Below are 11,780 nucleotides of genomic sequence, written 5' to 3'. Positions count from 1 at the left end.
TTTTACTTCAGTACAACACGGCGTCCTGCAGGTCTGTAGTATCAGTACTTTTACTGCAGTACAACACGGCATCCTGCAGGTCTGTAGTATCAGTACTTTTACTGCAGTACAACACGGCAGGTCTGTAGTATCAGTACTTTTACTGCAGTACAACACGGCAGGTCTATAGTATCAGTACTTTTACTGCAGTACAACACGGCGTCCTGCAGGTCTGTAGTATCAGTACTTTTACTGCAGTACAACACGGCAGGTCTATAGTATCAGTACTTTTACTGCAGTACAACACGGCAGGTCTATAGTATCAGTACTTTTACTGCAGTACAACACGGCGTCCTGCAGGTCTGTAGTATCAGTACTTTTACTGCAGTACAACACGGCAGGTCTGTAGTATCAGTACTTTTACTGCAGTACAACACGGCGTCCCACAGGTCTGTAGAATCAGTACTTTTACTGCAGTACAACACGGCGTCCCGCAGGTCTGTAGTATCAGTACTTTTACTGCAGTACAACACGGCAGGTCTGTAGTATCAGTACTTTTACTGCAGTACAACACGGCGTCCTGCAGGTCTGTAGTATCAGTACTTTTACTGCAGTACAACACGGCAGGTCTATAGTATCAGTACTTTTACTGCAGTACAACACGGCGTCCTGCAGGTCTGTAGTATCAGTACTTTTACTGCAGTACAACACGGCAGGTCTGTAGTATCAGTACTTTTACTGCAGTACAACACGGCGTCCTGCAGGTCTGTAGTATCAGTACTTTTACTGCAGTACAACACGGCATCCTGCAGGTCTGTAGTATCAGTACTTTTACTGCAGTACAACACGGCGTCCCGCAGGTCTGTAGTATCAGTACTTTTACTGCAGTACAACACGGCAGGTCTATAGTATCAGTACTTTTACTGCAGTACAACACGGCGTCCTGCAGGTCTGTAGTATCAGTACTTTTACTGCAGTACAACACGGCAGGTCTGTAGTATCAGTACTTTTACTGCAGTACAACACGGCAGGTCTATAGTATCAGTACTTTTACTGCAGTACAACACGGCGTCCCGCAGGTCTAAAGTATCAGTACTTTTACTGCAGTACAACACGGCAGGTCTATGGTATCAGTACTTTTACTGCAGTACAACACGGCGTCCTGCAGGTCTGTAGTATCAGTACTTTTACTGCAGTACAACACGGCGTCCTGCAGGTCTGTAGTATCAGTACTTTTACTGCAGTCCAACACGCCGTCCTGCAGGTCTATACAGGGCTCCAGACTAACGTTTTGCATTGGTTGCACTGGTGCGCCTAACTTTTTTTCTTAGGTGCACCAGCACAAAATTTAGGTGCACCCACATTTTTCATTGCGTCGCCTTTAACGCCAAAAAGTCACCTTTTTATCGCTCTCCTTTTACATAATGACACCCATCTATGGCCTAGGTTAACTGCAGCACCATCAGCACCCAGAGGAACCGTTTTCTCCAGCCAATCTGCACACTGATGCACAAGCGCAGTAAATGCTTGCTTTGTGGCACAATAAAAAGATCATACAGGTCACTAGCCTATAGATTGCAAATGGAAAACTGTTTATGTGATCTTAGCCTAGCCTAATTATATTTTTACTTAGGTTATTCATTTTTAATGTTTTTAATCTGTAATGTGGGCCTTCAAACACTGTGCGTGTCCATGCTCCACCGACATGTCCAATTAACATGTTGACCGGCCTCCCTTTATGCAAAATGCAGCAGTAGACAATAACGCACTCCTTCGTAGAGACGTCTGTGTCGCCGTCAGTCATGAATGACGTGTACGCGGCGTTTCCAACCTCCGCAGCTGTCTTGTTCTTTAGTGTCGGCATTTTTTTCATCAGAATAATTTCGGACTTAAATTTAGTGAACGGCAACTCCTCCTTTGCAATATTGTATGCGACGTTGAATTTTATAATCATTTCAGATTCCTCAGCGGACCTGATTGATACAGCCTGACGCTGAAATGCAGCTGGATGACGGGCCACTTTATTAACACACTTATCACGGCATGTAGTATGCTTTTTGGACATATTGCGCTTTTTCAACGTCTCGATGCGAAATGTTGTTGACTCCTCCACAAACGCACTATTACCGGACAAATTCTGACCGCACTCCCGACAATAAATGCAGTGCATTGAGTCCCTTTCTTTATCGTACATCAGCCAGGGAAATTGCTTCAACCAGTCCTGTCTGAAGGCATATTTTTGGGCTTTTTAATCAGTCTCGGGGCGAGGCTTTCTGCCTCTCTTCATTTTCAAAGAAAATCGAAGCGCTCATTGTCGAAGCGCTCAGAGTACCTGCTCTGCTCGCTCGCATTTTCGAACTGACACAATTTACAGCAGTGAAAAGGACCACAGCCAATCAGAGGCAAGGACCCGCCCGAGCTCTGTCTCTTATTGGTTTAGACCACGATACCGTCAGGAGAACATAAAGAGATGCTGCGCTTATGATTTTTTTTTTCACCCGAGCAGCGTTAGGTGCACCAGTGCGACCTACAATTTTTTTCAGTCGCACTCATAAAAATTTTGGTCGCATATGCGACCAAAATGGTCGCACTCTGGAGCCCTGCTATAGTATCAGTACTTTTACTGCAGTACAACACGGCGTCCTGCAGGTCTATAGTATCAGTACTTTTACTACAGTACAACACGGCAGGTCTATAGTATCAGTACTTTTACTGCAGTCCAACACGCCGTCCTGCAGGTCTATAGTATCAGTACTTTTACTGCAGTACAACACGGCGTCCTGCAGGTCTATAGTATCAGTACTTTTACTACAGTACAACACGGCAGGTCTATAGTATCAGTACTTTTACTGCAGTCCAACACGCCGTCCTGCAGGTCTATAGTATCAGTACTTTTACTGCAGTACAACACGGCGTCCTGCAGGTCTATAGTATCAGTACTTTTACTACAGTACAACACGGCAGGTCTATAGTATCAGTACTTTTACTGCAGTCCAACACGCCGTCCTGCAGGTCTATAGTATCAGTACTTTTACTGCAGTCCAACACGCCGTCCTGCAGGTCTATAGTATCAGTACTTTTACTGCAGTACAACACGGCAGGTCTATAGTATCAGTACTTTTACTGCAGTACAACACGGCGTCCTGCAGGTCTGTAGTATCAGTACTTTTACTGCAGTACAACACGGCAGGTCTATAGTATCAGTACTTTTACTGCAGTACAACACGGCGTCCTGCAGGTCTGTAGTATCAGTACTTTTACTGCAGTCCAACACGCCGTCCTGCAGGTCTATAGTATCAGTACTTTTACTGCAGTCCAACACGCCGTCCTGCAGGTCTATAGTATCAGTACTTTTACTGCAGTACAACACGGCGTCCTGCAGGTCTGTAGTATCAGTACTTTTACTGCAGTCCAACACGCCGTCCTGCAGGTCTATAGTATCAGTACTTTTACTGCAGTACAACACGGCAGGTCTATAGTATCAGTACTTTTACTGCAGTACAACACGGCGTCCTGCAGGTCTATAGAATCAGTACTTTTACTACAGTACAACACGGCAGGTCTATAGTATCAGTACTTTTACTGCAGTACAACACGGCAGGTCTATAGTATCAGTACTTTTACTGCAGTACAACACGGCGTCCTGCAGGTCTGTAGTATCAGTACTTTTACTGCAGTACAACACGGCGTCCTGCAGGTCTATAGAATCAGTACTTTTACTGCAGTACAACACGGCAGGTCTATAGTATCAGTACTTTTACTGCAGTACAACACGGCGTCCTGCAGGTCTGTAGTATCAGTACTTTTACTGCAGTACAACACGGCAGGTCTATAGTATCAGTACTTTTACTGCAGTACAACACGGCGTCCTGCAGGTCTGTAGTATCAGTACTTTTACTGCAGTCCAACACGCCGTCCTGCAGGTCTATAGTATCAGTACTTTTACTGCAGTACAACACGCCGTCCTGCAGGTCTATAGTATCAGTACTTTTACTGCAGTACAACACGGCAGGTCTATAGTATCAGTACTTTTACTGCAGTACAACACGGCGTCCCGCAGGTCTGTAGTATCAGTACTTTTACTGCAGTACAACACGGCAGGTCTATAGAATCAGTACTTTTACTACAGTACAACACGGCAGGTCTATAGTATCAGTACTTTTACTGCAGTACAACACGGCAGGTCTATAGTATCAGTACTTTTACTGCAGTACAACACGGCGTCCTGCAGGTCTGTAGTATCAGTACTTTTACTGCAGTACAACACGGCGTCCTGCAGGTCTGTAGTATCAGTACTTTTACTGCAGTACAACACGGCAGGTCTATAGTATCAGTACTTTTACTGCAGTACAACACGGTGTCCCGCAGGTCTGTAGTATCAGTACTTTTACTGCAGTACAACACGGCAGGTCTATAGTATCAGTACTTTTACTGCAGTACAACACGGCGTCCCGCAGGTCTGTAGTATCAGTACTTTTACTGCAGTACAACACGGCAGGTCTATAGTATCAGTACTTTTACTGCAGTACAACACGGCGTCCTGCAGGTCTGTAGTATCAGTACTTTTACTGCAGTACAACACGGCAGGTCTATAGTATCAGTACTTTTACTGCAGTACAACACGGCGTCCTGCAGGTCTGTAGTATCAGTACTTTTACTGCAGTACAACACGGCGTCCTGCAGGTCTGTAGTATCAGTACTTGTGTAGGAGTAGTACTCCTGTAGTAGTAGTACTTCTACCTGGAGGTGCTGCCCTCCCGGCTCCTCGTCGTCTCCCGTGAACGGAGGATTCCACAGCTGGATCTTCTCCTGCTTCAACCAGGTCTTCAGCTTCGCACCCAGGTTCTCCTCCGCCATCCTGGAGAGGAGGAGGAGAGGAGCAGGAGGAGAGGAGCAGGAGAGGAGGAGCAGGAGAGGAGAGCAGGAGCAGGAGAGGAAGAGGAGCAGGAGAGGAGGAGCAGGAGAGGAGAGCAGGAGGAGAGGAGAGGAGGAGCAGGAGAGGAGGAGGAGAGGAGGAGGAGAGGAGCAGGAGAGGAGGAGCAGGAGAGGAGAGCAGGAGGAGAGGAGAGCAGGAGGAGGAGGAGAGGAGGAGGAGGAGAGGAACAGGAGAGCAGGAGGAGAAGAGGAGCAGGAGAGGAGGAGGAGAGGAGAGCAGGAGGAGAGGAGGAGGAGGAGAGGAACAGGAGAGCAGGAGGAGGAGAGGAGCAGGAGAGGAGGAGGAGAGGAGAGGAGGAGGAGGAGAGGAACAGGAGAGCAGGAGCAGAGGAGAGGAGGAGTGAAAGTGAAAGTTGAGAGTAACTCTTCTTCGTGAGTCATCATGGAGAACGGAGGACCAGACTCTCAGACGGGATCACTTTAAATGTATATATATATATATATATATATATATATATATATATATATATATATATAAATATTCATATATATATTAATATATATAAGGCATTGATTTATTATTTTATTGTCAAACCTTTTAGTCAAACTAAAGTTGAGCTAATGTAACGTTAGCTAACGTTATGACGTCGCGGCTGCTAGCTTAGCTAAGTTCGTCCAATGAGCCACCAGTTACCTGGACCAGGACACGACGACACACAGCTGTCGGAAACCTCCGGTAACCGCCGGTAACCGCCGGTAAAACTCCGTAAAAACCGCCGTGAAAACTCCGTGAAACCGCCGTGAAACGTCCACTCCGCCGGAGACGTGGTGTTGTTTTCGTCGTTTTGACAAAGATGCTGAAGAAGAGGATGAGGTCTCACTCCGAGCGCGTTCCAGGATCCCGTTAACGGAACGTGAAATACGGGAACTGCGTCACAGCCGAGAAACACCTAAAAAATAGACGATCTGTGATTGGTTACGGCGCCTCACGATGGTCAAATCTCACACCGTTCTTCTGTGAACGTGGTTGGGAAACCAGTAAAGTACAAAGAAATACAAAATAAAGTCAGTAAAATAAAATAACGTGAAATAAAAATAAAATAAATAAAAAGTAAAACAACATCAAATAACATACAGTACATAAATAGTAAAATAAAAAGTGAGTGAAGGTAAATCATCTTACATTAAAGAAAATGAATAAAGTACAATAAAATAAATTAAATAAATGTAAAGCTAATCCAAATAAAGGGTGTAATTTAATAAGGTAAAGCAAAAATAATCAGGCTTTGTAAAATAAGGAAAACATCGACTTCATCCGTGAGCGTGATCAATAATCTGAAACTATTTAAAAACGTTTTTATATTTCTTTTCACAATAACAACATATTTGCAGGCGACTTTCGTTTTTGCATAATATTTAATTATTTATTGGATTATTTCACAACTATATTATAGTTCCTGATTGTTTCAGTGTTTTATGTATTTATTTAATATTGAACTCTTGGTTCTCTGCAGAAAGTTGGGGTCGATCTAAAGATTCGTAGAAAACAAAGTCTGACACGTTATTATTTTGTTGTACGTGTGAATATGAACATTGTGAATCAACTCCATCATTCCTCCCTGAATTCCACCAAATATATGAAATAAAATGTAAATATCAACAATATGTTCATGATTTGCCATGGTGGATTTTTAATGAGTTGCTGATTATGAGTGATTGTTGAAGAATCAGGCCCCACAATGCTGGACCTGATGGGGCTCTTTGACCCTGGACAGGCTGCTGGACGTGGACTTGTGATCCTCAGAAGGACGAGTACATCCCCAACCTCCTGGCAGCCTCAGAGATCCTTGGGGTCTTCCTGTTGGGGAACGGGTGGTAGTTCTGGTTCTGGTGGGCCCCGGTAGGGGAGCCCAGCCCGCCTACGCTCAGCTGCCTGGTGAACCTGAGGCCCGGGGCCGAGAACTTCCTGGAGGCCCTCCACGAGGAGGTGACGCCTGTCGGCAGGGTGCTGTTGCTGGTCTTCCTGCCCTCAGACGGGTCCGCCTTCAGGTCTTCCTGCAGGCTGCTAGGGGAGCAGGTGATGGAGGCGACGGGGGAGGAGCTGTCATCAGAGCCGGCAGGATGGTCCCCTTTGGATCCATCGCCAGGTATTTGCTCTGAAGACTCGAGTGTACCAGTGACAGAAACCTGGACTGGATCCGTATCTGGGTCCCCTCTGGACCTGTCAGAGGATCCAGTATCTGGGTCTCCTCTGGACCTGGAAGGGGATCCAGTATCTGGGTCTCCTCTGGAACGGACTTCCTCTCTGGAGCTGCAGGCTGAATCCGAGGTGGAGTCCTGAGAGAGTTTCCTGTCGGAGGACAAAGAGCGTCTGTAAAATACAAACAACGATGAGTCGCTGATCGATCAGGTATTGACGAGCGTCTCTTAGCGTCCGGCTGCAGAACTCTGAAAGACACCAAGTCTCGCTTTTATTGATTGATTTATTTATGTGTTTAGAATCTGACTATAATTCTGACTTTTTCTCTGATGTGACTGTATTGTGGTGGTTATTCTGGACTTCCTGTCTGTGTGGTGGACTTCCTGTCTGTGTCCTGATCTGTGACGTGGACTTCCTGTCTGTGTGGTGGACTTCCTGTCTGTGTGCTGGACTTCCTGTATGTGTGCTGGACTTCCTGTCTGTGTGCTGATCTGTGACGTGGACTTCCTGTCTATGTGGTGGACTTCCTGTGTGACTGACCGGGAGGAAGTGTTGACGTTTGTCGTGGATGTATCGGGATGGGAGCGCCGGTGGAGGCCCAGGTGGACGTGCCAGGTGTCGCTGCAGGTCGTCGGGTCGGGGTCAAAGGTCGCAGCTGGCAGAGAGCCGCTGTCTGGTTCCCGTCGTGATGTCAAACCCTGAGTGACAGGGATGACGCTGACAGCGTCCGCCAGCTCCTCCGACACTGGAGACAGAGAACATGTTTACCTGGACGAGACAAGAAACACTGAGACAAGAAACACAGACAGGAAACACTGAGACAAGAAAGACTGAGACAAGAAACACAGAGACAGCGAGACAAGAAACACTGAGACAAGAAACACAGAGACAAGAAACACTGAGACACAGAGACAAGAAACACTGAGACAAGAAACACTGAGACACAGAGACAAGAAACACTGAGACAAGAAACACTGAGAGAAGAAACACCGAGACAAGAAACACTGAGAGAAGAAACACCGAGACAGGAAACACCGAGACACAGAGACAAGAAACACTGAGACAAGAAACACAGAGACAGCGAGACAAGAAACACTGAGACAAGAAACACAGAGACAAGAAACACAGAGACAGGAAACACCGAGACACAGAGACAAGAAACACTGAGACAAGAAACACAGAGACAGCGAGACAAGAAACACTGAGACAAGAAACACAGAGACAAGAAACAGACACAGAGACAAGAAACACTGAGACAAGAAACACTGAGACAAGAAACACAGAGACAAGAAACACTGAGACAGCGAGACAAGAAACACTGAGACAGCGAGACAAGAAACACTGAGACAAGAAACACAGAGACAAGAAACACTGAGACAGCGAGACAAGAAACACTGAGACAGCGAGACAAGAAACACTGAGACAAGAAACACAGAGACAAGAAACACTGAGACAAGAAACACTGAGACAAGAAACACAGAGACAAGAAACACAGAGACAAGAAACACCGAGACAGGAAACACTGAGACAAGAAACACAGAGACAAGAAACACAGAGACAAGAAACACTGAGACAAGAAACACTGAGACAAGAAACACTGAGACAAGTAACACCGAGACAAGTAACACCGAGACGAGAAACACTGAGACAAGAAACACTGAGACAAGAAACACTGAGACAAGAAACACAGAGACAGCGAGACAAGAAACACTGAGACAAGAAACACAGAGACAAGAAACACTGAGACACAGAGACAAGAAACACTGAGACAAGAAACACTGAGACAAGAAACACTGAGACAAGTAACACCGAGACAAGTAACACCGAGACGAGAAACACTGAGACAAGAAACACTGAGACAAGAAACACTGAGACAAGAAACACAGAGACAGCGAGACAAGAAACACTGAGACAAGAAACACAGAGACAAGAAACACTGAGACACAGAGACAAGAAACACTGAGACAAAAAACACTGAGAGAAGAAACACCGAGACAGGAAACACTGAGACACCGAGACAAGAAACACTGAGACAAGAAACACAGAGACAGCGAGACAAGAAACACTGAGACAAGAAACACTGAGACAAGAAACACAGAGACAAGAAACACTGAGAGAAGAAACACCGAGACAAGTAACACCGAGACGAGAAACACCGAGACAAGAAACACTGAGACAAGAAACACTGAGACAAGAAACACTGAGACACAGAGACAAGAAACACTGAGACAAGAAACACTGAGACAAGAAACACTGAGACAAGAAACACAGAGACAAGTAACACCGAGACGAGAAACACTGAGACAAGAAACACTGAGACAAGAAACACTGAGACAAAAAACACTTAAACAAGAAACACCGAGACAGGAAACACCGAGGCAGGAAACACCGAGACAAGAAACACTGAGACAGGAAACACCGAGACAAGAAACACCGAGACAGGAAACACCGAGACAAGAAACACAGAGACAAGAAACACCGAGACAGGAAACACCGAGACAAGAAACACCGAGACAAGAAACACTGAGACAAGAAACACTGAGACAAGAAACACAGAGACAGGAAACACCGAGACAAGAAACACCGAGACAGGAAACACCGAGACAAGAAACACCGAGACAAGAAACACCGAGGCAGGAAACACGAGACAAGAAAAACCGAGACAGGAAACACCGAGACAAGAAACACCGAGACAAGAAACACCGAGACAGGAAACACCGAGACAAGAAACACAGAGATGAGGAACATCGAGACGAGGAACACCGAGACGAGAAACACCGAGACGAGAAACACAGAGACGAGGAACACCGAGACGAGAAACACCGAGACGAGAAACACCGAGACGAGAAACACCCAGACAAGTCCAAGAAAATGTTAAAGAACGAAGATTTTGATGTTTTTTTTCGAAGTTTAACAAAGTTAAAGTCCCATTACGTTTGTATACTTTTACTTGAGTAGACTTCTGTCAAAGTATTTGACTGTAGTATTGTTATTTGATTAATCATCATTTCCTCCACTTTTTTTTTAAGAATGATCTGCTGTCACAGCTTCCTGTCTATTGTGCTTTTATTGTGAACTCCCAAACAGGAAGTGGTATTTCCGTGGACTTGACTTGTTTCTGAAGGCAGAAAAACATTCCACAGCGTTTAAAAACAACGTGTCCTACTGAAAGCCAGGCGTGTTTTAGCTTCCTGTTCCTGTCATTAAAGCAGTGTGAGTTTTATTTTGGCGGTGCAGGTGAACGGCTTCCTGTGTCTCACCTGTGCGTAACAGCAGCACTTGAGTGTGTCTCCGCTGTGTCTCTCTGGTGTTCCGGTACTGTTCTCTGAGCAGAGAGACGTCCATCTTCCTCCTGCTCTCCTCCTCCTGCTCCTCCTCCTCCTCCTTCCTGTTTCCTGCAGGAGACACGTGACCTTTGACACCTGCACGCCCACATCTCCATGGCAACGCCCAGTAAGCAAATATTAACTTTGTTCTTATCTGCTGAGAGCAGCATCACTCATTAAATATCATATATTATATTTTCATTTTCAGCCTTTTATTATGTGTTGTTAAATAAATAGTTGGCCCCGCCCACTTTTTATCAGTCCAATCAAACGTGAAGGATTTTATTTAAATCCATCTTGTGTCTGCACACCTCAAATATCTGGTTTCACTGGAAATAAAGAGGAGGAGGAGGGAAGGAGGAGAAGGGGGAGGAGGAGGGGGAGGATAAAGACAAGGAGGACCAGGAGGAGGAGGAGGAGGAGGTGTGTAATGAGAGTGTGTAGTGTGTTACCGTCCAGCAGCAGATCTCCAGCAGGACTCACACAGCAGCAGGACATCCTGTTGGCAGAAGTCTACTCTCCTCCTCCTCCTGCTGCAGGTGATCTCCTCCTCCTCCTCCTGCTGCTGCTGCAGGCGATCTCCTCCTCCTCCTCCTGCTGCTGCTGCAGGTGATCTCCTCCTCCTCCTCCTCCTGCTGCTGTAGGCGATCTCCTCCTCCTCCTCCTGCTGCTGCAGGCTATCTCCTCCTCCTCCTCCTGCTGCTGCAGGTGATCTCCTCCTCCTCCTCCTGCTGCTGTAGGTGATCTTCTCCTCCTCCTCCTCCTCCTCCTCCTCCTCCTCCCGCTGTAGGTGATCTCCTCCTCCTCCTCCCGCTGCAGGCGATCTCCTCCTCCTCCTGCTGCTGCAGGTGATCTCCTCCTCCTCCTGCTGCTGCAGGCGATCTCCTCCTCCTCCTCCCACTGCAGGCGATCTCCTCCTCCTCCTCCTGCTGCTGCAGGTGATCTCCTCCTCCCACTGCAGGCGATCTCCTCCTCCTCCTCCTGCTGCTGCAGGTGATCTCCTTCTCCTCCTCCCACTGCAGGCGATCTCCTCCTCCTCCTGCTGCTGCAGGCGATCTCCTCCTCCTCCTGCTGCTGCAGGTGATCTCCTCCTCCTCCTCCCACTGCAGGCGATCTCCTCCTCCTCCTGCTGCTGCAGGTGATCTCCTCCTCCTCCTCCTGCTGTAGGCGATCTCCTCCTCCTGCAGAATTAAGGTGCGTTTAAAGCCCCTCTGGAAGCTCCGACATTCCCTAATCTGCACCTAAAGGCTGTAAAGACGGACTCGGGTCTCTTACAGGAGGTTAAATGAGGAGAATGAAGGAGCAACATGTGTTACCTGGTCAGGTAGGAAGCTAGACTGGTACACACACACACACACACACACACACACACACACACACTGTGACTTTGATGGTGTGTA

General features: G+C 46.7%; 2 protein-coding genes across 3 annotated transcripts in view; both read right to left on the bottom strand.

The window, feature by feature from the left end:
* Positions 1 to 5,725, bottom strand: part of nub1 (negative regulator of ubiquitin-like proteins 1) — a 12,765-nt gene extending 7,040 nt beyond the window's left edge. The window contains exons 1-2 of the mRNA XM_084034175.1: positions 5,549 to 5,725; positions 4,720 to 4,837 (exon numbers count right to left, since the gene is read on the bottom strand). Coding sequence (XP_083890301.1) covers positions 4,720 to 4,836 — 117 coding nt within the window. The 5' untranslated portion in view covers position 4,837; positions 5,549 to 5,725. The remainder of the gene's footprint in view (positions 1 to 4,719; positions 4,838 to 5,548) is intronic.
* Positions 5,726 to 6,333: 608 nt separating this feature from the next.
* Positions 6,334 to 10,964, bottom strand: LOC311029179 (uncharacterized protein). 2 transcript variants are annotated; one of them, XM_084034182.1, is made up of 4 exons: positions 10,833 to 10,964; positions 10,315 to 10,449; positions 7,595 to 7,799; positions 6,334 to 7,225 (listed from the first exon to the last, which is right to left on the bottom strand). In XM_084034182.1, the coding sequence occupies exons 1-4, from the start codon at positions 10,876 to 10,878 to the stop codon at positions 6,655 to 6,657; spliced, it is 957 nt and encodes a 318-aa protein (XP_083890308.1). In that variant the 5' UTR covers positions 10,879 to 10,964; the 3' UTR covers positions 6,334 to 6,654. The 2 variants fall into 2 exon arrangements, with proteins under 2 accessions (XP_083890308.1, XP_083890309.1); XM_084034183.1 differs by having other exon boundaries at positions 6,334 to 7,204.
* Between the last annotated feature and the right edge of the window lie 816 nt (positions 10,965 to 11,780).

The sequence above is a fragment of the Eutrigla gurnardus genome, assembly GCF_963514095.1.
Source record: "Eutrigla gurnardus genome assembly, chromosome: 18".
NCBI classification, from domain to species: domain Eukaryota; kingdom Metazoa; phylum Chordata; class Actinopteri; order Perciformes; family Triglidae; genus Eutrigla; species Eutrigla gurnardus.
This window is presented reverse-complemented; position numbering and strand designations above follow the sequence as displayed.

Coding starts and splice junctions, on each gene's coding strand:
- LOC311029179 (XM_084034182.1), bottom strand. CDS start 10,878: ATGTCCTGCTGCTGTGTGAGTCCTGCTGGAGATCTGCTGCTGGACG. Junction 7,800..10,314: donor AGTGCTGCTGTTACGCACAG/GTGAGACACAGG, acceptor CTCTGTCTCCAG/TGTCGGAGGAGCTGGCGGAC. Junction 7,226..7,594: donor AACGTCAACACTTCCTCCCG/GTCAGTCACACA, acceptor TGTATTTTACAG/ACGCTCTTTGTCCTCCGACA.